This window comes from Cnephaeus nilssonii (genome assembly GCF_951640355.1).
Source record: "Cnephaeus nilssonii genome assembly, chromosome: 2".
Taxonomy (NCBI): Eukaryota; Metazoa; Chordata; class Mammalia; order Chiroptera; family Vespertilionidae; genus Cnephaeus; species Cnephaeus nilssonii.
This window is the reverse complement of record NC_137073.1, coordinates 71402730-71430420: the sequence shown is the minus strand read 5'-3', so window position 1 is coordinate 71430420 and position 27691 is coordinate 71402730. Positions and strand designations below refer to the sequence as shown.

The 27691-nt window shown below is 42.1% G+C and overlaps 1 protein-coding gene across 2 annotated transcripts in view; it reads left to right on the top strand.

Moving 5' to 3' along the window:
* RASGRF2 (Ras protein specific guanine nucleotide releasing factor 2) overlaps positions 1-27691 on the top strand; it is a gene marked incomplete at its 5' end in the record, with an annotated part of 181093 nt that overhangs the window by 117917 nt on the left and 35485 nt on the right. For both annotated transcript variants that reach the window (XM_079798359.1, XM_079798358.1), the window contains 2 exons: positions 201-326; positions 2813-2902. In XM_079798359.1, the coding sequence (XP_079654485.1) occupies positions 201-326; positions 2813-2902 (216 nt within the window). The remainder of the gene's footprint in view (positions 1-200; positions 327-2812; positions 2903-27691) is intronic.

The window sequence follows — 27691 nt, the reverse complement described above, 5'->3', positions numbered from 1 at the left end:
GGTGGGGAAGATGTACATTTAGATTTAGTGTCATCAGCATGCTGCCAGGAGGAGGGACTCCATTTCAGATGAAACCCCTCTAAAAATGTAGGCTAGTGCTTATTATCCGTAATAAACTTCTGTGTTTCTACGCATGATACTGACAAAGAAGCTTCTGAATGTACAGCCTGCTTGTTAAAATTCACCATGTTTTAAAGCAGCAGTCCTAGAGTCTGCCCCCGTGGAGCGAGCAGCAGTGCAGAGCTCCCCTGCGGTGGATGCCACGGAACTTTCGCCTGGCAGGTCGTCCTCAACGCCTCGGCACCTGCGCTATCGCCAGCCTGGAGGTGAGCATCAGAAGGGGACTCGGAAATAAGAAGTGAGAGATGATTTCTAGCTTCTGGGTCTTTTGTTTACCTTACTACCTCAGATATGAAAATTATTTAGGTGCAAATAGTATCACTATTGGACCCGGTAGTGGAAAAATAAATGGTTAGAGAATATGCCAGTAGTTTCACCAATATTTATGGGACCCATTATTGCATTGCACTTGGTGTGGAGTGATGTGAATCAACAGGCCTGTACTCGCTGATTGCCAGTTGAAGAATCTCAGTTTAAAACAAGAATTTCAGAATTTTATTTTACCAAGATGTTCCCAGACTCTGATACCTTACCATAAGTGTGTAGGCTCATCTGGGACACCACAAGTTTTGGGCTAAGCTTATGAAGAACAGTATTTCATCTGAAAACAAGGCATAGCTGCATGGGACCCTCATCATTATTGCTAGTGGCAGAAACCAGTATATTTTCTATAGTTATGAAAATTAGAAAGTATTACCCATTCATTCATTTTAGAACATGCCAAATGTCCTCTAATTGGAGGAAAAACCATCAGAACAGGAGATAAAAATCTTTTCTCTCTTCATTTGCCCCATTGCTCAAATAAATATAGCCAAATAACAGTTGTTTTTGAAATGTTCCCTTTTCTCCTCAAGCCAATTATTTCAAGTTGGAAGGGGGAAATATACAATTAGGAAACCAGATTCTACTCTAGTAACTGAAGTAAAATGTAAAGACATGGCTTTGGCTTCAGTACTTGTGCTTCAAGTAGGGCAGTTTAGCCAAAGATAGAGGAGTGTGCATGGCTCCAAACCATCATTTCATTTATAGCCTCAGCCAAGTGCTGGAAGCTGTCATCACAGCCATCAGCTCCAAGCCCAGCCGGCCTGGGTCAGGCTGTTGTCTGATTTGCCCTGATGGATGGTAGACCTTGAGACTGATTTCAGGCTACTGGTCAATTATAGGTCTTAGATGGTTCTGGTAAATGAAGGTGACAAACCAGACTTTCCTGGCTTGTCATAAGACTATTATATAATTAGCCAAACCTCTTTACCATTCTTAGAGCCTTGGTCCATCCAGGCCTTGGCGACTTTTTTGACAGTTGTTCATGGGACAGACCCCCTTGAGTTTGGGGCCAAAGCCCATGGAAGCAAACTCTACCAAGGCAAGAATTAGATGCTATTCACTTGGTTAGGGGTCTCTTTCCATATGTTTATATTCACATAAAATTTTTAATTTATAGAAACTTTGTTTTTTTGGAAATCTGCATTCTGTTTGTGGATTAACTATCTTTGCTTCTTCCTTGATATGACTAAATCATAGTGACATAGGAACATAGGAAGGAAGCAGGAATCTATAATAATATGGAGGATCCAAATGGGAACAGTATCACACATTTTCTCTGTGTATCTGAAATTTTGCCTGTTCATCTGACCACTTGCCACCTTGTTTCCACCCATGTTTTAAAGCTACTGCTGAGAGGGTAGAGCTTTTCTGTGTCCTTGTGTGTAGGTACATTAACCAGCTCTCTGCTTCCCCTCTTATTTATTTTAAGCATGACTGTAGAACTTAGGGGCAAACTAATAAAAACCCTTCAGGTCACAATCACAGTGACCTATTTTCACTAAAAGCCTGAGGGAGGAAAAACAGTGATGTTGGCATCAACATTATCAAATGCTGTGTGTAAAATATCTGAGGAGGGAGAGGGATTGCAAAATGGTGCTGAATGCATTTTTTAAAAAAGTTTTAGAATGAATTCCTCCCTTTAAAGGTGTTTTGAGAAGAAAATTCTGTTGGTAACATGATGTAGAATATTTAAAAAATGCTTTTCAGATTGAGATATAATTTATATACCATAAAGCTCACACTTTTAAAGTACAATTTAGTGGTTTTTAATATATTCATAATGTTGTGCAGCTATAACCACTATCTTATTTCAGAACATTTTCATCACCCCCCAAAAGAAACCCTGTAACCCATTAGTCACTCCCCATTTTTATTTCCCTCCATTCCCTGGCAACTATTAAACTATCCTCTATGGATTTACCTATTATATAAATGGAATCATATAACCCGTGACCTTTTGTGACTTTCACGTAGCATAATGTTTCTAAGTTTCCTTCATGTTGTAGTATGGATGTACTTCATTCCTTTCTGTGGCTAAATGATATTCCATTGTATGGATATACCACAGTTGGTTTACCCCTTCATCAGTTGATAGACATTTGGTTGTTTCTACCTTTTGGCCATTACGAATAAAGCTGCTTTGGATAGTCATGTGTAAGTTTTTGGGTGGACGTATGTTTTCATTTCTCTTGAGTATACATCTAGAGTGGACTTGCTGATGTAGAATCTTATTATTTGCCAGTTAATAAAGAAAGTACAGTGCATTTGGCCCAAGCGTTCATTCATTACAGGAATGAAATGGGAATTTTATTACAGACTATTATCCTTCTGCCTCACCATGCCATTCCCATTCTTTTTAAATAACCAGGACAGATGGCTGACAGCTCCCACTGCTCTGTTTCGCCTGCTTCTGCCTTTGCAATTGCCACAGCTGCAGCAGGACACGGGAGTCCTCCGGGTGAGTAGGGGCCAGCAGCCAAGTACAGACACAAGGCAATCCATATTAAATCATGACCTTTGCCTGTCAGTTTTGTTATATACTTGTTAAGAATGCAGATTCCCACATTGTAATAACTATGTATGCCACCAAATGGGTACTAGACTTACCAGGATGATCACTTTGTAAAGTATATAAATGTCTAATCACTATGTTGTACACCTGAAGCTAATATAATATTGTTTGTCAACTATAATTGAAAAATAATATTGGCCTGGCCAGTGTGGTTCAGTGATTGAGCATCAACCTATGAACCAGGAGGTCATGGTTTGATTCCTGGTTAGGGCACATGCACGGGTTGTGGGCTCGATCCCCAGGCGGGGGCATGCAGGAGGCAGCGGATCAATGATTCTTTCTCATCATTGATGTTTCTATCTCTCTCTCCCTCTTCCTTCCTCTCTAAAATCAATTTTAAAAGATAGAAAAGAAAAATAATATTTAAGAAGAGAATGCAGATCCCCAGCTGCCATTCTAAGTCAGTGTGTCTGGGGTGAGACTGTTAAATAAACACCTGAGGTGAGTCTCACACAGATAGTCTATGGGTGACACTTTTGAGAATTTCTGTATCAGAGAAGGATGTGTTGTTTCCCCATGTTTTATGGAGTTCTATAACTTTTTTAGCCATTTACCGAAAACATGTACTAGTATTTCCCTTTTAGTTGAGTGCAATGCTACAGGCATCTGCAAGGTGGGAGGGAAGTCTGTGGAGGGGGGAGGAGGAGGGAACTATTGCTTCAACTGACTCATAATTTATTTCCAGTAGCTCCTCAATGCTTTCTGAGTTGCTGTTAGTTAATTTTCAGGGTAAAGCAGGAATAATTAAAAGCACAGTATTTTAATAGATGAAAAGCATATTCATTGTCTCTGTCCTCATCTCTCACATGCAAGGAGAACATTGTGTGAAATAATTCTGTATGTGGTTTCAACAGCCTTGTTGCTGTGAATGGCTGCACCTAAACTAACCCAATGGGTGCCGATTGTCATCCCTTGTAGATCAGTGATTGATGGAGAACCGTTGTTCACTTGCCACAAAGGAGGCCATTTCCAAAGCCTAAGAACCTATATTCAACAATAGTAACTCATAGCTACTATGTATGAATTTTTTCTACAATGAAGTAAGAACAAAGAAAGATGTTCTATAATGAACATGAACTACCATAGTAATGATATGTATTCCATCTGAATGGAAATATTTGCAGATTGACCACATTTTACTTCTTCAGTATTTTTGCCACACCCACTGCATTGGATGTGGTCAGGCACATTGGGGTGTTTGGTGATTTCTGTCCTAAACATTTCCAAAACCTTCCCCTCAAAGTCCCATCTGCATAACACAAAACAGCTCATAATGGTAATGATATTGATATTTTGTCAATCCAGCTGACTTCCATTGTTGATTATATTCTATAATAATGAACATTTCTTGGTGACATCATAAAGGCGTCCTCACTATGCTTTCAGTAGAGTTAGTTATTGACTGTGATTTGCTAAGACCCTCTCCTGGCTTTGTTCTCACAACCTGGTCTGTCTTTGGAAAAAGTGAAGCACAGAGCTTCCTCACAAGTTTCATAATTTAAATATGGTTTGTGAGGGAAATAGTTTTTTAAAATATATTTTTACTAGAGGTCCAATGCATGAAATTCATGCAAGAGTAGGCCTTCCTTCCCCCGGCTGCCAGCACCGGCTTCCCTCCAGCACCTGGAACCTGGGCTTCCCTCGCATAGGGAGGCCCCGCCCACCTGCCTCAGCCCACCAGTCGGTGGCCTGGGCCTCCCTCTGTGGGGCAATCATGGGGTGATGGCCGGGCCCCCTTGACCAATCGCATTGCATCTGCTTTGGCTGGCCTGACACCGGTGAGTGTCATAACGTGGTCCCGGATGGTCGTCTGGATGGTCATTCCGCTGTTCGGCTGTTAGGTTGATTTGCATATTATGCTTTTATTATATAGGATTGATTTCACAGAGGAAGGGAGAGAGATATGGAAACATCATTGATGATAGAGAATCAGATTGGCTGTCTCCTGCACACCTCACACTGGGGATCAAGCCTGCAACCCAGGCATGTGCCTTGACCAGGAATTGAACTGTGATCTCCTGGTTCATGGGTTGATGCTCAACCACTGAGCTACATTGGCCAGGCAGTGAGGAAAATAGTTTTAAGTTAATTCAGGATGAGTCCATTTCCCCATTTGCTGGAGGAGAAGCTTCTTTTTTTTTTCTCCTAAAATTGCAGCAAAATTTGAATAAGTTTCCAAGAATGGCTTTCTGACTTTGGCTTTTCCTGGCCTAGTGGACCAGAGGGTAAAGTAACCAAAAAAATCAAGTCTTCCTCACTATCTGAACATGCTGCTTCTGCTGCCTTTCTTTATACTCCTTCCCGCAGCTGAAGTAACCTTAGGAAGAAAGTGCATTTCAGTAATCTGGCTGAGGAGGGGTGGACTGCTGACTGAACTAGCCAGTGTTGCTAGATGCAGGTGATGTTCCTATAATGTGGTCTGAAGCCATATGGTTCAATTTTAGCAATAAAAGGAAGGACTGGATTTGGCAGGGTCTGTGGCCTCGCTATAAAGACAGCAAATTGCACATCCGTCAATTTTTAGTGGCAGGTGATGGTAAGACAGAGGGGCTTTCGTTTGGAATGCAGACCACTATGTTCCTGAGGCTTAGCCACTCAGTGGCACTGGTCCTGCAGGGGAGTCCACCATTCCCGGGGGAGCTTAACAGAAGAGCTCAGGTTCATTGGTTGCTGAGAACAGTTGTCTCAGAGCAAACATGGGAACATGCTGAGATAATCTGGATTTATTGGCTAGCCAGGGACAGCATGATGCTACCCTGGGAAGGGCTAGACACAGATGGACAGGTGTTCAGAGGAAGAGGTGCTAGATAATGGGTAACTCCCAGACTGGACTTTGTCTTCACTTTCTGAACCAGAGGCCTTGCTGACCTGAGTGGTCTCTAGAACCTGAAGAATTGCAAAGGCAAGTAGGAGGGAAGGTTGTGTAAGGAAGTGAACACCTCAGACTTCAGTCAGTCTTTGCAGGCCTCCTGTCTGCGTGTATGGCTGCAATACGGGCCCACCTGGTGGTGCGGCTCTGCTGTGTCCTGGCCCATAGCAGGAAGCAAGGTACCACCGGCCAAGCCATGGAGTCTGCAGTGCAGAGTGGCTTTCCATGTTTCAGGCTCCTCTTTAGGTTCCCTCCCGACTTAATCCTCTCCCATCTCCATCTCCCCACCGCTACCCCCATCAAATGCCACAGGAACCTGGCAACTCAGGGTTAGAACTATCAACTCATGATTATGCTTTCAAATATTCACTCCAGACATTTGCATGTTAAGCCATTTCTCTTTAATTATTGGTTGGAAGGTTTTCTTTTTTACTACATTAAAGGATTTTCAAATTTAGCAAGAGCGTGGACAGAAAATGTTCTTTGCAAAAAGGCCAGACAAGATGCTCGTGGCAGGCCCTGAAGGCACAGAAAGCTGATGTTATTTGTGGAAGGTGACCTGGGATTTTCACAGGATCAGCCAGCCCTGCCCCAGGGCTGTGCCTAATTTCCACACACACTGGGAAAGCCTGGGTTTTCATCCCTGGTTTCTAGAGCCTAGAACCTGTCCTTTCCAAAGAAGGATGCCTCTCTTCCTTCCACCTTTGCTTGTAAATCAACAATAATATCTCTGTTGGCAAGAAAGGAAAGCCTAATTCTGTGGGTAGGATTGCAACCTTAAACCAATGATTGTTAACGCCATATTGTAAAGATTTAACAGTTTATTTAGTGTTTGCCTTCTGATTGGCAGCCAAGTTACATTAGGCTCACTTATGGATGGATCCAAAATTTGTGGGGTCTAGCTCTTATATATTTTGCCTCAAGGGAAAGAATATAAAATTACAAATACAAACATTTAGGGTACCTCCTAGGGCTTAGAAGAGGCCCCCACACATTGAGAGGCCCTGAAGCTTGAGCCTCATTGGCTTCCTGGTAAATCTGCTTATGAGTCCAGATCTTTCTTGGAATCACCACAGCTGCAGGAAATTTTGTTTGTTTGGGAGTGGAGATGGAGTGGACCAATGACCACTGTCAGTAAAATAAGAGCCCTTTTCTGTGGTGGGAGCTTTAACTCTATACAAGATTGAGATCAAGGACAATTGACGGGTCTTGTGTGCCACCACACTGATTGCAATGTGTTTTTAAGCATCTTCTTTAAAATAGAAACTAAATGAGTTCTGCATTAAAGTAGAAGCTGAAATGCATGCATTTCAGATGGCTGCTGATGCAGGGACTCTGCAGGTGCTGTTTGGATATAGTTACGATATGAATAGAAATGCAATCTAATGAATACACATATCAGGGCACATCATGGCTCTCACTATACACCTGAAGCTTTAGGATTAATTATAGAGTTTATGATATGATCTAAAATGACATATGAAAGTGTGAGGTGGGTTATTTTTATTGCAGTAGAAATAATGGCAGTGGAGGTATGACAAGCAGCTCTTGATTATCTGTGAGCAGATTATATGTTTCATCATTCTATAAAAGTCAAAGTAAATTAACAAAATAGAGGAATGGTTGAATGCATTTAAAGAAAAATTAATGGCATAGTTTACAGTTGCTTAGAGAAATAGTGAGTTCTCTGTTGGTGATTACTTGGTACTTGTAAAGTAGAGAATTCATAATCTGTTTTTTCTTCTATCAAACCACTCAGATCTGTGTAGTCAATAGTTGATCTCAGCTTGATGTGAATTGGCCCTGGACCTGTTTTAAAAAATACTGACGCTTGGCCCCACTCCCAGAAATTCTGACTTGATTGGTCTGGATAGATGCTAGGCATCAGGATTTTTTAAAGTTTTCCAGGGTATAGTAATATGGAGCCAAGGTGGGGAACCACTGGACTAGAGAGATGCTCATGTCAGGTGGTCATTGCCTTTTCTCCCTGGGAACTCGCCCCATAACAAGCTAGATCATGTGGCGTACCTCTTTTGCTCATCAGATGTCTTTGATATGGCTTCCAAGCAGACCCAGGTCCTTGTTCCAGCTGGCTGAGCACCTTCTTTCCTGACTGTGTTGCACTGCCAAGTTCTCTTACTTTGTGCTCCTCTTACCTGGGCTCCACGCAGACCATTCTCCTCCATTACTGTCTCTCCTTGGCAAAGGTACAATATGGTTGATTGTCCTTGTTCACTTCTTGGATTTACTCACATTGCTTAATTGCTACTTGATCGCCCTACAGTTTCATCCATTTCGGGGCCAGACAAGTAACTGCAGCAGGGGCTGGAGAGCTGATCCCTGGGTAAAAGGGGTAGCCCCTGATCAGCTTCCTCTGAGTTTTGCCACACAAGACAATCTAGGGCTATCAGATCTGTTTTCTTTCTTTCTTTAAAAAAATCCAGGAATCTGAATATTTATATGAAATCCTCTGGTTTTAAATTGTGGAAGTGAATTCTTACTTAAAAAAAAATACTGTCCAAACCAAGTACTCCTGTGGACCGACCACATTTGGCTGAGCCACCAGTATGTGACCTCAGATTTACTGTGACCACTCATAGCTGGAGTGTCAGTTGACACAGAGAAGACTTCCTGAGACACGCCTACATTTTAGCAATGGGCCTCTGAACCTCCTCAGTGCCCCCACCCCCACTATTTCCTATTCTTTTATAGAAAGTCCATCTCTTCTTGTCCACTGTGGATTGACCACTTTCGCTTTCACAGGGTAATCTTTTCTCAGATCTGCACGATGCTCCATTGTTCATCCCATCACCATGGAAAAGGATAATGGGGACCATCTTTCTCCTTCTTATAGATTCTGAAGCAAGTGTGGGACCCAGAGTAGTGGAGGGCCTTGCCCAGGTTCTCAATTATTAAGAATGAGGCTCAGATCTGTCCATTACCAAATTGCTGCTTTCTTTGCCTTGCTATTGCCTCTAATGCCACATTTACTTAAAAAAGAACAAGATCTTGGGAAACTTGAATTACTTAATTTTCTTATTGCCTCTTGACCCCATCTCCATCTGTAGCACACCCATTTCTTTCCATCTTCTTCTCACACCTGTGCCCACCTGCATTCATCTGACAGATACAATAGCAGGGTAACTCCAGAGAGATGCGCATTGGTCAGATTAGCAATCTGTGGGTAGATTCTTACTTGTCTAGTAGTTGGCATTGAGGGATATGTGATTTCTTCCACAGAATTGCAGAAACTAGAGCCTTACTACAATGACATAATCTAGTCAGAGAGAGCATTTATCTCTCTATTGAGAATTGGGTTAAATTTGTAGCAAGAGATTGATTACCAGGAATTAAGTTAATGTCACATCTGTACCCTGCTGTCTGTAGCCACTTTCAGGATTTGTGAGAACACTCAGCTCTGTTTAAATAGCTTATCTATGTATTGAATGAACTTATGAGAATGGCACAGAATATGGGCTGTTTCCAATGTCTATCTGACAAGCTAAAATTGTAACCTCAGGCAGGAATCACAAATTGATTTCTGTTTCAAACCCAGAAAGTTAATATTATGTAAACATTTTATTGCAATGATTCTCAATTGGGTGCAGGTAGGGTGGAATGAGAACAGCCAGGAACTTCTTCAAAATATACCTGTCCTGTTGGGGATTCTGAGTGGCCTCCTCCTAGAGGCAGGCACTCCAAGAAAGAGAGATGTTATTGATGGAAATGTGCTATACATGTGAATGGTATGAAAACAGAAATAGAGTTAAGAATCACCACCCTGCTCTCTGCCATTCTTAGAAAGACTGTCTCAGTTTCTTGGCCTTTCTCTATTTCCTGGTTAGTCGGGGCATAGCAGGAAACAGGCTATCTCACCTGAGTTAGCGACAGCATTCACAAGTCTAAGGTCAAAATGTTGGCCGCATGTAGTGTTTCTCGTACGGGCCCTCACCATCTTTTCATTTTGTGTGCAATCAGCAATCCACTTGTCTTAGTTCTTATTCATCTCCCCATTCCCTGTGTCCTGTTGTCTTTTTTCAAAAGATATGTTCTTACCTTTTGGAGTTCTGCACTTTTTTATACATGTATGTCCTGTTGCCAGGACTGGCTGCATCCTTTGTAGGGCCCAGTGCAACAGAAAATGCAGGTCCGCTTGTTTAAAAAATTATAAAGGATTTCAAGACTGGCACAGCTGAGCCTTAAAACAAGTGTGGGCCCTTCTAAATGTGGGCCACTATGCAACACAGTCCTCTCCTCCCCCCCCCCCCCACACACACACAGACATGAAGTCAGCCCTGCCTCTTACAGTCTAGTCAGGAGTCCAGTAGTTTTCTGATGCTCAGGGTGTGCCTTTCCGTTCATTTCAGGACTTTCCCCTGGTTCTGGAGAACTTTCTGTGGTGAAGACTGTGCTAATAGAAAACAATCTCTGGCTGTGGGGAGAGTAATTAGAGAAAAATTATCTAAACCCAGAATTCCTGATTCTCTGAAGAGACTACACATTTTTAAACAGTTAATATACAGTAAAATACTTTCTGCCCTAGCCACGTAGCTCATTTGGTTAGAGTGTCATCCTGATACACCAAAGTTGTGGGTTTGATCCCCAGTCCGAGTACATACAAGAAGCAACCAATTAATGCATGAATAATGGAACAGCAAGTCAATGTTTCTCTCTCTCCCTTTCTCTCTCTCTCCTTAAAAAAATAAATAATATGCAAATAAATATATTTTTTAATTAAAAACATAAAATACTTTTAACAATGAGAGAGCATAATCTCTGATGAGTCAGGAAGACTCACTATCTAATGATGACTCAGAATAATAATAAACCAAAAATAATCATCATATAAGACTGAAAAACTTTCCGGTTTCCTGGAATTTTTGATTATTTGATTATTCATGATAATGTTGTGATTATGCAACACTGCATCAGCTCTATACATGAAAAAGGATGAGATAGGATTTCAGTAATAACATTTTTTCAAAGTAGTTAAAGGTTAAGTATGTGTAGAAATGTACTCCTTTTGCATAGTTAATGGTGCAAATCAGCTCAGGTTTACTGAGCCTTAAGACTTCTGAAGTATGTGGTAAGGGAGGAGTGAACTTTTGATCTGCCAGAAAATGTTCTATATGTATTCCTTACTTTATACAACCAAAGAGCATGTTATTGGCATTTGTAGCCTGTGGCTTCATAAGTACTTGGATGACCTAAAGAGGTAATGTGATTAACATAAAATTAGCCTGTCTTATTAATTTTAAATACACAGTAATTGTGCGTAGTGTTTGCAGAGGGTCTCACAAAGTCACACCCACGTTGTACAAACCCCTGTCTTTGCTGTCCTGTTGGGCATTTTTGTTTTCAAATGGAGTAGTTGTACTTACTACCAACATGACAGTAGTAATAACAATAAAGTTATGAACTCCTATAAGATACACTATATACTGTACACTATTCAAAGCTTATTATGCTAACTGATATGACACAGTTATTACACTCACTTTCTAGTAGAGAAACTTGAGATACAGAGAGTAAATCGCCTAAGGTCACATAGGTATAAGAGGCAGATTTTACTCCTGTCATCTGGCAAATGAAGAGAGGACCCACAGGATCTATTACTAGTCCCAACCTGTGCCTGAGGGCAGAGCTGGGCTTCATTCTTTGGGTTTTTGCAGTGCCACCATTTTGTTTGGAGAAGGACAAAAACATTTCTGTTGGGTGGTCTGTGGTTTTAAAAATATGCCCACAGGAAAGAACCAAGATGGCGGCAGAGGTAAACACCTATACTTGCTGCCTCTCACAACCACATCAAAATTACAACTAAAAGGCTGAACAGCTACCACCCAGAACCACGGGAAAGCTGGCTGACTGGAAGGTCCACAACTAGAGAGGTGAAGAAAGTGCATTGAGACTGGTAAGCGATGTGGAGGCGCAGAAAGTGCTGCACCTGGATGTGCTACTCTTTTAATCGGGAGGGAGATACAAGCTCCCACTTGCTCTGAACTCCAGTTCTGGGCAAGACCCTGGGGGACCCAGACACATACAGGGAGAAACTGGACTGTCTAGCATCGGGGCAGGAACACGAGGGTGGCTTTCTCTCAGAAGTGCTCGCAGCAATCATTGTTCCTGCATGGGGGTGTGGGATGTGGAGACCCAGGGACCTCTCCGGTGCAGGGCTAACTGGCAGCCATTGCTGTTTGCTCTGCCCTGATGATTCCCAGAGACCCCGCCCCACCCAAGCTGTGCACAGAGGCTTTTACATATCAATGGCCTGTCCTTTCTCTGTCTAAAACCTGTCAAACTGCAGCTGGGTCAGAGAGCCCCAGTGCTTCCAAAAGAAGGCCCAAGGCCTGGCAGTAGCAGCCAGCCTTGCTTCACAGCTGGGCTGTGCACTTCCAAACCTTATACAAAGAGGAGGAATGTGCAGATGTCTCTGTAGCTCCTCTGGGTGGCCCCAGACAGTAGCTGACCTTGCACCTCCTTGGAGATCCAAGAGCCAGTGTACCCAGTGGTCAGTGTGAGACCATACTGGATTACAACTCTTCACATCCATAAGAGACACACTCAAGGGGCAGACTCAGTGAGCACCAAAGCCCCACTGAAGCAAGTCCTGCCCCATAAGGGTGTCTCCTGCACAACAGATCTTCCAGTGTAGACACAGCTGGTCATCACAGCCAATTGGCCTGGAGGTCAATTCCTCCCAGTGATACCAACAGCAATCAAAGGTTAACTACAACAAGACTGTGCACACAGCCCACAAAGGGGTGCACCAAGAGCATTCACCTCAGGTGACTGGGGAGGCTGAGCCACTGGGCCCTATAGGACACCAACCACACAAGGCCACTCTATCAACTCAAGGAGACTTAGCAGCTACCCAGTACATAGAAACAAACACAGGGAAGCAGCCAAAATGTGGAGACAAAGAAACAAGTCACAAATGAAAGAAATGGATGAAAGCAAAATACTGGATATAGAGTTCAAAACCACAGTTATAAGGTTACTCAAGAATCTTCTAGAAACCTCCAAGAAATTTGGTGAGACCTTCAAGGATATGGAAAAGGACCAATCAGAAATTAAGCATACACTGACTGAAATAAAGAATAATATACAGAGATTCAACAGCAGACTAGAGGATCCCAAGAATCAAGTCAAAGATTTGAAATTCAAAGAAGCAAAAAACACCCAACTGGAAAAGAAAAAGAAAAAAGAATCCAAAAATATGAAGGTAGTGTAAGGAGCCACTGGGACAACTTCAAGTGTACCAATATCCGAATTATGGGGGTGCCAGAAGAAGAGAGAGAGCAAGATATTGAAAACCTATTTGAAGAAATAATGACAGAAAACTTCCCTTACCTGGTGAAAGAAATAGACTTACAAGCCCAGGACGCGCAGGGAACCCCAAACAAGAGGAATCCAAAGAGGACCACACCAAGACACATCATAATTAAAATGCCAAGGGCAAAAGACAAAGAGAGAATCTTAAAAGCAGCAAGAGAAAAACAGTTAGTTACCTACAAGGGAGTACCCATATGACTGTCAGCTGATTTCTCAAAAGAAACTATGCAGGCCAGAAGGGAGTGGCAAGAAATAAACAAAGTGATGAATAACAAGAACCTACAATCAAGATTACTCTACCCAGCAAAGCTATCATTTAGAATTGAAGGTCAGATAAAGAGCTTCACAGACAAGAAAAAGTTAAAGGAGTTCATCACCACCAAACCAGTATTATATGAAATGCTGAAGGGTATTCTCTAAGAAGAGGAAGAAGAGGAAGAAGAGGAAGAAGTTTTAGGGTAATTTATTAATGCAGCAATAGATAACTACTACAGGTGGTTTCATAGTAGCCAGTAAACCTTGGCCAAATGTTCATAATCAAATTGAGTTTCAGGAACATATGTTCATTTTGGAAAAGGAAGCATGTCTGGCTGTTTCCTGTGGGACAGATCACCCCAAGCTTATTCCCTACCAAATATTTTGAAGTCATGGGTCTATATCTAAAACTAGTATATAGTTTAACTCTACCTCATATTTCAAGATCTCTGACTAGTCAGTCCTCTCTTTTCCCTTTACCTGTAGTGCTCTGAATTGAATAAAATTATTTTCCTGCAATTTGAAAGCTGAGAGCAGTTTGATTTTAACACAACTGTTGCTTAGCAATAAGAAGAAACTTAATGGCTCTACTCTCTTCTGCAAACTGAGAGGAGCCTCCCTGTGTAGCTATTGTCTGTCTGTAATGCTGAATTTAAAATTGTAATGCTCATTTTAGGATAAAATTGAAGTTGGCCTATGTGACACATTATACTTACTCTAACATCTCAGCTTCCCAGGGGGTTGCACTGTCCCAGTTTAATGCTCCTTTGCAGAAAAGCCAGTCTCTTGGAATTATGGGACATTTAGAAGGCAAAGACAAAGTTCTAAGAAGCTAGTAAATTCCTTATTTGTAGATGGTTTTTATTTCCTATATACTGACTTTGTGATTGTGGGACTAAAAACTTCGTTCTTAAAATACTGTGATTAGCAACTGGGAAGGGGTTATAGAGGAGTAGGGTTTCCGGAGATTTGAGGGAGTGGGAGAAGGTGGGAAGGCTAGCTGTATTGGCCTCAATACCCAGCTCTTTGGAAAGGCTCCTAGAAATGTTAGCTGCTTACATTTTTTTAAAAGCAAGTTCTAAATTTGATTGTTCATCAGAGAGCTTGGTTTAGAGACTCAGAAATCTCTGCCTGAATTAAAAGCATTATTCTTTCCCACTCTTCAGATTAAATGATACATGAGTTTATTTGATTTTGTTTAATTAGTTACATAAGTATGCCCAGTGCCATACCAGATGCTGGAGAAAGATAAAAATGAAATAGGAAGCATTGCCTCCGCTCTAAGAACTGACAATCCAGTTGAGGAGATTAGATGAGCAGGCGGAAAGTAAATCTTAAATGATCAAGATGTGAACTCCAGGATCCTGATAATAACCAGCATAATTACTGGCCATGTTGTTAAACTTCGGACTTGAAAACCAAGGGAAAATGTCACATTTGCAAAATAACAAGGCTTCAGTGTGTGACCCTGAAAGAAAAGGTTAATATAGTTTCAAAGTATTTCATACACTCTTCCAATTAGCTTGCTCAAGGAGCAGGGGTTTCTTTCTTTTTTATTTTTTTAACTTTGAGACATTTTTCCCCCTCTGGATCTCCCTTTATTTCTTTATGGGTGCACCCTTTATTGTATGTGTAATAATTTTAGGAATTTAGCTGATATTAGATCTAATGGAGACAGTATCCGTCATACCTGACTAAATTAATATTTCCAAGATTTCTACACATGCGTCATAATGAGAAGTAATGAAAGATTTATACTGAAGCAAATTGCATTTCAGTGGCTTCAAAAATGAGGAGCCATAAGCCCACAGAACACCCAAAATAGACTAGTTGAAATAGAGTAAAATAATCGTATTATGGTCTGTTTTTGTATGCGTGTGTGTGTGTGTGTGTTGTTTTTAAAAGAAATGTGGCAAATAGTCATGGAGGACCAAGAATCTCCTTTTTCAGGTATGATTGGATCACTAGCTACAAAGGCTCTGAAGCCAGATATTGAATTATGTGTAGCATTCAAGTGGCAACAGCTCAGGTGCTACCTGCCTATAATCTTCCTCCTCTTTACAGACTTTTCTTTGTGCTTGTTTTTAATTTTGCAGATTCTGTACACATTTCAGAATCCATTCAAAATAGTAGAGCAGCTTAGTCAGGATAAACCTTCCCCTGGCAAATAAGCTTACACTGCCAGAGTCAGTTCTCTTGGTTCTTGTGGATTGTTTATAAGATGAGGCACAGTCCCCTTTAGAAGCAAAGGCACCCAAATTCAACAATCTTTGCAAAGGCCAGAGTTGCCTGCCTCTGTCTTCCTTACCTCCCTCACTGCAGTGCTAGAGATTTGAAATGATGCTCTCATTCGTTTTGTTCTGTTTGAGCACTGTGGATTTATGAAGACCTAGTCTTATGCCTTTTGTTTGTATACTACCTTATGGTTTTAAAGCCCCTTAAAATAATAGCATATGTGTCCATCACATACGCCTGGGAAATGGGAAAGCAGATGTCCTCATCATCCTCTGACTATATAAAGAAACAGGCTCAGCGAGGTAAAGTGACTTACTCATGAGAAGTTATAAATTGCAAGGCTAGGATCTGAGTCCCGGTCTCTGGACAGCCAGTCCAGTGCTTATGCTATTAACACAGGTTACTTTTGTAAAGTGGCATTTCAGAGCCATATGCTTCTGATATTTCAGGGGATAATTGAACAATTAATTGGTATGCAATTATTTGGTCTCCAATTAACTGGCCTCCAATGATTTTAATTATTGATCATCTTCAAATGTGAATCTCAACTTCCTTCCCTCTGAGATGCAGTGACTTCCTGTAAGTAAGGAGGTTTAGCGGACTGCCTTTTATTCCTGTTTCCTTGGTGTGTGTCATAGTTTGTGTTTCATTTCCCAGAAGGGCTCAGGGCCTAGCACCAGAGTGTTCCTGAAGAGGGTACTTGGATAATGGTTGATACCCAGAAAGACATTTTGAGGGAATTTAAACATTTTCCCTTGTTCTCCTAAACACTCCTTCAGATAAGCATTATGACAAGTAGAAGAAACTCCTGGACTCACCAACCAGCTTTTACTGACTTATTTTTTCATTTAAAAATCCACCCACCATGCATTTCTTTGAAATGCATTCTGCCATTCAACTACCTTCTATAGTGACTTAGAGATAGAAAAGCCTCTCATTTTCAAAGATTGACTGCCTTTTTATTTTTAAAAATTTAAACAGCTTTATTAAGATATATTTCATATATCATACAATTAACCAATTTAAACATACAATTTGATGGCTTTTAGTATTGCCCTGCCATCTTTAGTGGGCTCCTAATCTTAATTTTGAGAACACTCCGCTGCCTACGGTGGGAAACAATTCATTCGGGATCCATGGTGGACTGATTGTCTGGTCTTGCTTGGTCCATGTATAGGACATGGGTGGAGAACAGAGTTAAGAGGCTCCCTTGCCTTCTCAGGAGTTAATAGTCCTGAGGATTTGAGCTTGTCTGCTTATTACTTCAAGAGTGGGAAGAAAGGCTGTGTGCCCCTTCCTGGGGGCGGTGCTTGCTGGAGAAGTGGCCTCTGATTGCTGGGGTCCGGCGGTCTGGCAGTGGGCAAAGAAAGTATTCAGGGAGCAGGGGCCACGAGGGCCTTAGAGAGAAGAGGGTATTGATAAGGGCAGTTAAGAATGAGTCTCCAAGGAATCAGGATTGAAAAGTGGTCAAGAAATTGGATTTTGGTGCCAAATAAACCTGCGTCTGAGTTCTGCCACTTGTCTAAGGTGATCTAAGGCAGCCCCGCTGAGTCTCGTTTTTCTCATCTTTAAAGTGAGGGTAACGATTGTACCTATGCATAGAGTTGTAATGAGGATTAACTGTGATGATTCTTGTACTGTTCTTAGCTCCACATTTGAAACCAATTAAGTGCCCTATGAATATTTCTTGTTGTTATTATTGACTGTTTCCTCCATATGATTTATAAGCTTCTTGGGAATAGGGCCTGTTGTGTTTACCATTACCACCTCTATTACTGTGACAAGCCAGTGTGTTGAATTGAAATGAATGCATTCCCCTGTCGCCCATTTATTCTCACTATCTCTTCATGCCTCACTTATGAGCACACATGTGTATGTGCATACAGACACGCACACACACACATGCATGCATACTACCCACTGCAAAAGTGTATCAATTGTGTGCTATCCTGTGATCTTCTGATGAAAGGAGTATAGTTTGGGGCACTCTCAAGAGATCTAGAAATGGCTTTGTTAAATGAATCCATGCTTAGTAATGGAATTCTCTATAGCAGATGTGTTTTTAAAGCAGTAATGGTAGGACATGCTTAGGACTTGCATTGGACTGTTCTGGAAGGGGTAGGAGGCTGAGAAATGTTAGTGTAGACATTTTCTATGGATTCTATATGGGACATGGTGGAAAGGAAAGAAGTGATGCAGATGATTAAATTTCAAGTCCAAGGTCTGGAAGACTAAGTTAACAATGATCTCAGTTCATAAGCTAAGTGTTAAGTGTCAGCAAGAAATCTAAATAGGGAGAACAAAAGAGAGGGGACTGAATACACTTCCAAGACGGGCTTGTCCAAGCCCTCAGCCCTGGAGCTGCACCCCCTGAGGCTATTTATGCCTCATGTTCACTTTGGAAAGGGCTGGAGGCAGACAGATCCCTGGTTGCATTGCGAGTCAGAAGACAATGCCTGGCTCCATCTGGACCCAGTCTAAGGGAGACTGAGTTTTTGGGCAGAGGGAATGGGTATCTTAATACTAAAAATTAAGTTTGTAACCTTGTATTCTGAAAGCATCACACATTCCAGTGGACAAATCTTGTGCAAATTGTTACCAATAGGTGTATTTGCTGGTCCTAAAAACATGCATACCTTTTAATATATATATTAGAAATATCAGCAAGGTTTTCCGTTTCTTTATCTTTTTTTAAAAATTTTTATTGAGTGCTAATATTTCTATGGAAATGCAAAGGACTCAGAATAGCCAAGACAATTCTGGAAAATAAGAACTAAATTGGAGTATGATTCCATTTTTATGTAATGTCTAGAAAAAGTAAGTCTACAAAGACAGCAAACAGATCCATGACTGCCTGGCTTGGGGTTAGAAACAGGGATTGACTACAAATTGCCACTAGGGGTATTTTGGTGATCTTGAAGCACAAAAGTTTTCAATTTTGATAAAGTCCAATTTATCTATTTATGGATCTTGCTTTTGATGTTGTTTCTAAAAATTCTTTGCCCATCCCAATGTACTAAGATTTTCTCCTATGTTTCTCACTGAAGTTCATAATTTTTGCCCTTCCATTTAGGATTAAGTTAATTATTTTAGCTTGTAGCCAGCCAATTGCTCCATTACCATTTGTTGAAAAGACTATTCTTTTCCCCATTAAACTGCTTTAGTACCTTTATAGAAAATCAGTGGACCATAAATGTAAGAATTTATTTCTGGACTCCTACTTCTGTTCCATTGATATATATGAATATCTTTATGCCAGTACCATACTATCTTGCTAAACTTTTTTAAAGTTTTTATAAAATTGAATTGTGGTTATTGTTGCACAGCCCTATAAACTAAATATTAGCAAATTATGCACTTAGAATGGGTGAATTTCATAGTATGTGCGTTGTATCTTAATAACCTATTAAAATTATTTGTATTTTCATTTATTTTGTCCTGTTATTTTGCTGACTTAACCATTTTATTATTATTACTTTTATTTTCAGTGAAAAACATATTTTATTAAGGACTCTAGTATTCAAGCTAAGAGCAATGCTTAGAGAGTTTTATAAATGCCTTTGAACTCTTCCCTCTAGCGTAGTGGTTCTCAACCTTTCTGATGCCGCGACCTTTTAATACAGTTCCTCATGTTGTGGTGACCCCCAACCATAAAATTATTTTTGTTGCTACTTCATAACTGTAATTTTGCTACTGTTATGAATCGTAATGTAAATATCTGTGTTTTCCGATGGTCTTAGGCTCTACAGCAACAGTTCTCAACCTGTGGGTCGCAATCCACAGGTTGAGAACTGCCAGCAGGGTCGCCTAAGACCATTGAAAAACACAGATATTCACATTACGATTCATAACAGTAGCAAAATTACAGTTATGAAGTGGCAACAAAAATAATTTTATGGTTGGGGGTCACCACAACATGAGGAACTGTATTAAAGGGTCGCGGCATCAGAAAGGTTGAGAACCACTGCTAGAGCAAAAGTTGATATGCGTTAGGTGAGTGGGTTTTTTTTTTGTGTTTTTTTTTTTAACTCTTTCCCAGGGTCTTATAAGAAAAATCCTCGTTAGAACTCTGAAGGAAGCTTCCTAGCATTGTCAGTGCCACAGTATCTGGAGCCAAATGCCAGGGATTGTAGTTTTGAAGGTGGATAATAATGGAGATTTTAACTGTATGTTTTTTTCCCTGCCTTCTTTAAAAGTTCTTATAATATCTAACCTAGAGTAGAGTTGGTTAATTCATCCAATGCTGAAGGAATTGTCCATGCCTTTTGAAGATTATGCTAAGAAGAGAGCATTGATGTTTTGCCAGTTGTCCACTGTGATCATTGCATCCCTGTCATGTGATCAGAGTCTCAGATGGTTCGAGGACTCAACTCAGATTCTATCTGGGATCATTGCCTAACTGCCCACTGCATCTTACCAAGTTAGTCAAGTATAAAACTGGCCTATGTATCAAAAATGGTATTCTGATACATAGGCCAGTTCTCATAGGACAAAAAGTTACCTTGCTGGTGACAGAATTGATCATACATGATGGCTGGTGTGCTGCTCTGCTGGTTTGATTTTATTTCCCTCATCAGAGAGCATTTCCTGGGTGTGATCATGAAAGAAAACAGTCTTGTGTCTGGGATGATGTTAGGGAATAAGCTCTAATGAATGAACTCACTGTGCGATTGGGATGCTATTAATCCTTGCTCTTAAACCTGAGTATATGAGCTGGATCTTAGAATCTTCAGGAGCCAGAAGCAGAAATGGACCCCTAGGAGGATGTGCTGTTTACCAGTCATGGGCTTTTATAATGTTGGCTGAGCTCACTGAACATTATACAGCTGGAGAGAACCTCCTAGTCCAAATATAAATATTGTTTTGTCCCCAGTGTAGCCTCTCCACTTTATATACAAAGATCCCTGTATATGCACTGCGTGCAAATGATTTGCTACTTTAAGTCCTCGTAATGAAGCTATTACTATGAACATTTATTGGCACCAATGAATTCATTGGCCATATGTTAGTCCTATATGGATTATCATCTTCTATTTAAATTCTTTAATTTTGTTAGTCAGCCTTTTACTCTGAATCTATAGAGCGATCTTTTGCAGTGGTTAGGTTTTCATTTTAATGAAATCCAGGTTCTGCCAGGCAAACAGAGACAGAGACGGGCTTTTTAAAACTCTCACAGCTGACTATCTTCTAAACATGGGCTAAGAGGGCCTGATTCACCCAGGACTGTCCTCAGGGTGAGAGGGAAGCTTCTCTGTGAAGTCTCCTTACCTCTACTGGGGTTCCTTTTTTCCTCCCTCCCTCCCTCCCTCCCATCCTCCCTTCCTTCTCCTTCTCCTTCTCCTTCTCCTTCTCCTTCTCCTTCTCCTTCTCCTTCTCCTTCTCCTTCTCCTTCTCCTTCTCCTTCTCCTTCTCCTTCTCCTTCTCCTTCTCCTTCTCCTTCTCCTCCTCCTCCTTCTCCTCCTCCTCCTCCTTCTCCTCCTCCTTCCCCTCCTCCTCCTCCTCCTCCTCCTCCTCCTCCTCCTCCTCCTCCTCCTTCTCCTCCTCCTCCTCCTCCTCCTCCTCCTCCTCCTCCTCCTCCTCCTCCTCCTCCTTCGTCTCCTCCTCCGTCTCCTCCTCCTCCTCCTCTTCCTCCTCTTCCTCCTCTTCCGTCTCCTCCTCCTCCTCCGTCTCCTCCTCCTCCTCCTCCTCCTCCTCCTCCTCCTCCTCCTCCTCCTCCCTCTCTCTCTCTCTCTCTCTTTCTCTCTCTCTCTCTCTCTCTCTCTCTCTCTCTCTCTCTCTCTCTCGGGGGCTGGCGGGCAGGGGGGGGGGGGCGGGCAGAGTTGGAAAGCAAATGTAATCAGTATGAGTGTTTACGTAGAAATCAGGCAGGTTTGTTAGAAGACAGGCCTCAGCGCAGCAAACCTGAAGAGCCCCGAGGTGCAGTGTCTCTAAATGGGGAACATGCTGTTTCAGTTGAATGCCAAGACTTGCTCAGGCACTGTCTCCCTCATCTGACATCTGACAGGAAAGGTAGCTCCTGAGCATCATGGGCTAATTCCTGGGCATTTGGCATCGGGCACTTGCTGTCTGCTATCTATGAAAGCTTGGGTGTGGGGAACATATTAGCTATTTTTTCTTAGGAAGAGATTTATTGTAAGGACTTGGGTACATTGGCTTGAGGCTGGGCTTCCAGGAATCACTTCTGAGACACCAAGTAGAACTGACCCCCCAGGGGGCACTGCCTCTGCTGTCCTAGATGGAGAGCAAGTAAGAGATGGCTGCGGAAAATTCTGCCCAAGAAGACACCCACTCGCTGCATCAGTGATCGGGACACCGCCGCTGCCTCTGTGGGCCTGGACACTGGGATGCTGCTGCACTGGCAACGGCCTTCGTCTGCCTTCCGCCTGCCAGGCCCTAATTTGCATCCAGAGCCTGAGTTGCAGGAGAGTCTGAGAAATGCTTTCTAGCTTTTGAACCGTCCAGTTCAGAATACAGGAAGGAACCCCTCTCAACCTTCGTCTTTTACATGTAATTCGTTATGCTTACAAAAGAAAATGTGCATTTTTAACCATCTCAATTTAATACGCATATGAATATATTAGAATAATGTGCAAAACATGAAATAGTCAAATAGACACATAAGGTGCTGTCCCAAAATTAAATGCATCTCTGTTGACCCCCAAACTCACTAATTTAAAATATCTTTAGGCAAAGCAAATTTTGTGCAATATGTAGTCTAGCTAGAAAAGAAACATGCAATTAGAGGGTTCTTGTGGGATTCCAATTTCTGTGCCTGTGAGTGTACATCAAGCTCCATGCTTCGATTAAGTGGTGCTTTTTTTTTTTTTTCTGACCTGGGCAAAGTACAGATGGGATGTGTGTCCCAGCATGAGATGCTATATATCCAGAGAGCTAGGCTGGCCAACCAGGAGGTGTTTGTTCATTCTAGAAGTCTTATAAATTAGACTTCTAGAAATTAGAAGTCTAAATTAGATTAGGAAATTAGAACCTGTGACTACTATAGTCACATCCATCGTTGATGTGAATGGTACCTGGTGACATTGTGCAGTGCAAAAACTTTGCTACTCGATGAGGTCATTATGGGGGTTAAATAAGTTAATAAATTGTGTAAAGTGTTAGAACAGTGCATGCATGTAATAAACACTATAGATGTTATTACTATTCTATCATTATTATTTTCTATAAAATGGGGATACCTCTGACTTAAAGGATTGTTGTAAAGGTTAAATGAGTTTAGTCCCTGGTATAAGTAAGCCCTGAATGAATATTAGCTATAAACAATAACAATTACAATGTTTTAACTCTTAGAATGATGCTTTCACTGTAGTGTGTTTCCTAGGCCTTCTAACCCAGAGGCCTTCTACTTCTGAAGAGTTAAGACAGAGATGCTGGCTTGAATTGAGAGAGGCTCACAAGAGCCATCATTTCTTCAAGACAGAGCACTTCTTGGCACCGTGCACATTTGCTCCACAGGGTTAGTATTCTTGACAGTCTTTCAGGGGAACCTCATCTCCAAGAAGTTAGTTTGCTTTTGGGAAATTACATTTCTAACCAACATGATTTCACACCATATTTATTCACTGTGTGAATAAGGTCTCTGCCCTTAAAATTGGGCAATGTTTGATGAAAAGGATAGGTTAGGAGTCAATATGGTTCATGAATTCACATTTACATTAACCAAATACTTGGGCCTAGTTTGGTAGAAAATATTTTTGTACAAGTACCTGGTAGATCATTTCTAGATTGCTGAATCACTTCTTGGGAAATTACATAAAAAATACTTTCAGGATTTGTGGTTTGAAAAAGGACTTTGTCTATCTCCCTTGATGAATAGTGACAGTAACATAGACGTAGGGAATGGAATTCTTGGGAGCTTCTGTATCTTCTGGCAGTTGCATACCAGTTAGTAAGTGTTGGCTTGATGAGCAAAGTATGGATTCTGGGGAAAAGGAAGATGAAATTCCCATATGGGAATTGAAGTCCTATGTAGATGTCATGAAGGCTTCAGGGTGGGACAAAGAGTAACTTCGAAGCTCTGAATCAGGTTTTAAGAATTGCTAGTAGACTATTTGAAAGTTTCAACATTGAGCATTGAGCAGCCATCTTCCATTGAAATGATACAAATAGACTTTGTCTGAAATACTCTGTGGGGACATACCAGACAGGCAGAGCCAATCCCCAGCCAGCGGGGAGGGGCTCCAAGGCTGTGCCCCATGTTGCTCTGTGCAGGGCGTTTTCCTGAGGCCGAAGTTTCCACAAGTGTATACAAGCCTCTCTTCTCAGTCCTCAGTTACTAAACTGAAAACACTTTAACGATACCTCAAGTCTTGTGGTTACAGACCCTGGGGAGGGGAGGGTGGGAAGAGAAGTGTGGTAAATTCCAAGGCAGGGAGGTTCAGGAATCTCCTGACTCAGGAAATACCAAAGTCTTCCAATAAATGGGAAGTCTGTGTTAGTATATTTATCCACAACTGATAAAGTGAATATACAATCTTGGATTTTAAAAAGTAAAAACAATTGAACAGATTGACTGAGTCCCCACTGTGTATAAGATCTTTTGCATGCAGGCCCAGTGGTTCAGGCCTACAGTGTGGGCCCTCAAGACAGGGCCAGTTTCTTCTGATACTTGAGTGACAGTAATGTGAGAACTACTTCCCCCATCCTGCATCCAATATTGAGCATCGTTGGAAAATCCATCTTGCAAAGAAGTCTTGGGAATATTTCCAAATTCCCAGTGCTGTTTTCCCTGTCCTTAATTGCCTGCTAGTGCTCCTCGAGGCCAGATGTCATGTCCTAACTACTTCAAACCCTACCTGCTGGTTCCAGGTGCCTCTGCTGCTAATGCATAAGCTTTGGCCGATCCACAGAGATGCTCCCATGAAGCCTGCTGTCTTAACAGCCATCCCTGGAGCTGGTACAGATCTCTGCTAACTTCACTAGGCCACTGGCTTCCACATTCCCGAAGCCTTGCGACCTATTCCAGGACACCAGCTCAGATTCTTCTTTGCTTCTGGTGACTTAACTCTTAAGAACCCCCATCATCCTTTCCTACAGACTGAGCTGATTTTGTCTGTGCCACACAGATCCACTTGATGCATCTCAGTGTCACTGAAACTTCAAAAAAAAAAAAAAATAGATTGGGTTGTGGTCTATTTCCACTCAGGGAGCCTTATATAAACTCATGGATGCAGTCAGTGTATGGAATTGGTATTGCTCAACTACCCCATGAAGCACTCAGGACCATTGAGCAAAGTGACACTTCATTCCTCCTGCTGAGAGCTCTTGCCTGCTTACAAATACTCTAAGGTTTCCTAGAGTATGATAAGCGAGAAAGACATGCCTCCGTTGTCACATGTGAGAGAGTGGCAGTGTTGAGGAAAGGCTTTTGGTAGCAGAGGGGAGGGATCCAGGGAGACTGAGGTGCTAGAGGAAAGATGGGGGCAGGTGATTGATGATGCCAGGGAAGTGAGGGTATAGGATGCATTGTGAGGACCTGAGTTTTGTCCAAGGAGACACGGAGGAAGGGACTTTAGAGGCATCTAGATAAGCACCTCTTGTTACCAAAGAGGAAACTGAGACCCTGGGAAATGAAGGGACTTTTCCAAGGTCATTCAGTGAGATAAGCCCATTAAACAATCCCAAGTCCATTATTTCTTCTATCACATCTTGCCGCTCTCTCCAGAGTTGAAGGAAGAGAGGGAGGATGGAATTACAGAGAATTTGAAGGAAAGGAGAGTTAGTGTCTCTTGATCACCCTCATGAGGTGACTGCAACCTTCAAGGCACAGGTGGGGTGGCCAGTGTGCTGAGAGGGAAGGAATGCATGCACTTAGAGTGTTGCCATATTGTGCTGTTATCAGCACTGTGAGTCGTTGGACGTTGCCCTTGGAGGATGAGGGGATGGCCCCAAAGCGGTTGGCATAAGGGACTGGGGGTGAATCACTGATTACTCAGCATTGTTAAACTAATTCCCTGGAGTAGAATTCTGCAGCCAGCTGCTCAGAGTCAGTCTGTAATCCTGGAGGGTCTTTAAACTGAACCCTTCAGTACACAACCAGAGGCAGGGATAGTCTCCTCCCTGCACTTTATGTACGTTTCAAAGCAGATACAGAATTTAAAATGAAAGGCTGCGGAGCAGCTGCAGGCATGAATGTCTGCGTTCTGACCCTCCACCTCTCCGCAGCCGCCTCTGGGGCACAGAGGAAAAGTGGAAGCTAGCCTGACAAGTTCTGATGGTGTGATCAAAGACACAGAGTAGGGGCAACAAACACAATAACTGAACCTGGGCAGGACCAGACAGACCTGCTATTCAGACAGAGCGGAGCCCTTCTCTGGAGAGACTTCCAGAGTTGGGCTGCCTGAACTCACTTTATGTCTGCAGATCTCCAATCTCTGCCTCTGTCATCACATGCCTCTTCCCTTCGAGTGTATCTGTGTCCAAATTCTCCTCTTATAACTATATTTCTTATAACAAATCATTGGATTTAGGATCCACCCTGATCCAGTTTGACATCGCAACATTTGCAAAGACCCTATATCCAAATAAAGTAACATTGACAGGTTCTGAGTAGACGTGAATGTTGAGGGACACTATTCAATTCGGCACAGACCCCCACATCTGATCCATCCGTAAGCCTTAGCCCCTCTGTTTTGAGCAGTTTCAGCACTCCTGCCACAACCTGCCTCGCCTGGATCAGCCGGGTTACGGCCTCATACCTGGTCCACTTTTGCCCCATCCAGTCCTCACTACACAAGGCAGCCAGAGTAACCCTTCCAAATGTAAATCAGACTATATGATTCCCCGGCACAAAACCCTCTGATGGCTTCCTAATATTAGAGAATAAAATCCAGCTTTTACAGCTTCCGGGTTGGTGAACATGTGAAGATTCGGGGAGAGTGGTGAGCCTACAGTGGGCATGGAAGCTGTGTGCCCTTTTCCCACCCCTTGTCCTAGGCATCACCTCAATTTGGCTGTTCCTTTCATACTAAACCAGTGATGTAGGGAAAAAAGAGAGAAAGAAAAATAATCCAGCTCTTGAACTTGGCCTGGAAGATCTTGGTGATCTTGCTCGCTGTGTAACTTCTCCTGTCCCCATATTCACTGGACTCCAGCCACCCTGGGCTGCTTTCTGCCCTCAGTCAGGCTGAGCTGTCTCATTCACTGTTCTACCGAAACATTCTTTCCCCCAGATCTCCAGATAACCACCATCTTTTCAATGTTCAAGTCCCAACGCACGTGTCTCCCGCTTAGAGAGGCCTTCCTCAACCCAGCCTAGTGACTGTGCTCTCTCTCACATTAGCCTAGGTACCCTCCACACAGCTCTTTCCAATATCTGAATTTTCCTTATGTACCTGTATGGAGATATCAATAACACGACGTTATATCTTTATTTGTCTCCTCCAGTAGAAGGCCAGTTCCTCTGAGCAGCTAATTAGTTTTCCTTGTCCATAGCTGTATCCTGGGTCCTACAAAAATTACTGGCACAAAGACGCTCAATAAATACGTTGTGCTTACTAAAATTTTGTGTTTTGTGGCTTCTACTCTCCCTCCCAAAGTACATTTTATTTTTAATGGTAAAATCTACCATTTTTATGCATTAAAAACACTTTGTAGACATTCTTATATGTTTACAATTGAGAGGGAGAAAATGGCCTGTTTTCATACCCTCTTCCCAACCACCTCTAAAACCCTCTGCTTTAGTTTCTTCAGGATACCTCAAATAGTGTTGTAGCCATCCCCTGCTCCCCTCACCCGCTACCCCACCCCCGGCACCTGAATGCACAGGTGCATACTCATTCACAACTTTATGCACACCTTCCTGCATAGGAAGCTATCATTCATCTCCCACTCCCACGGAAAAGCATTTTCAGATGTGTGGAGGATTCTGTAGAAAGATATATAGCAGGATTTAAGATTATTATTATTTTGGTTTGTGGGGGAACCTTACCTAATGGCAAGGATATGAATATTGTTCCATATACATC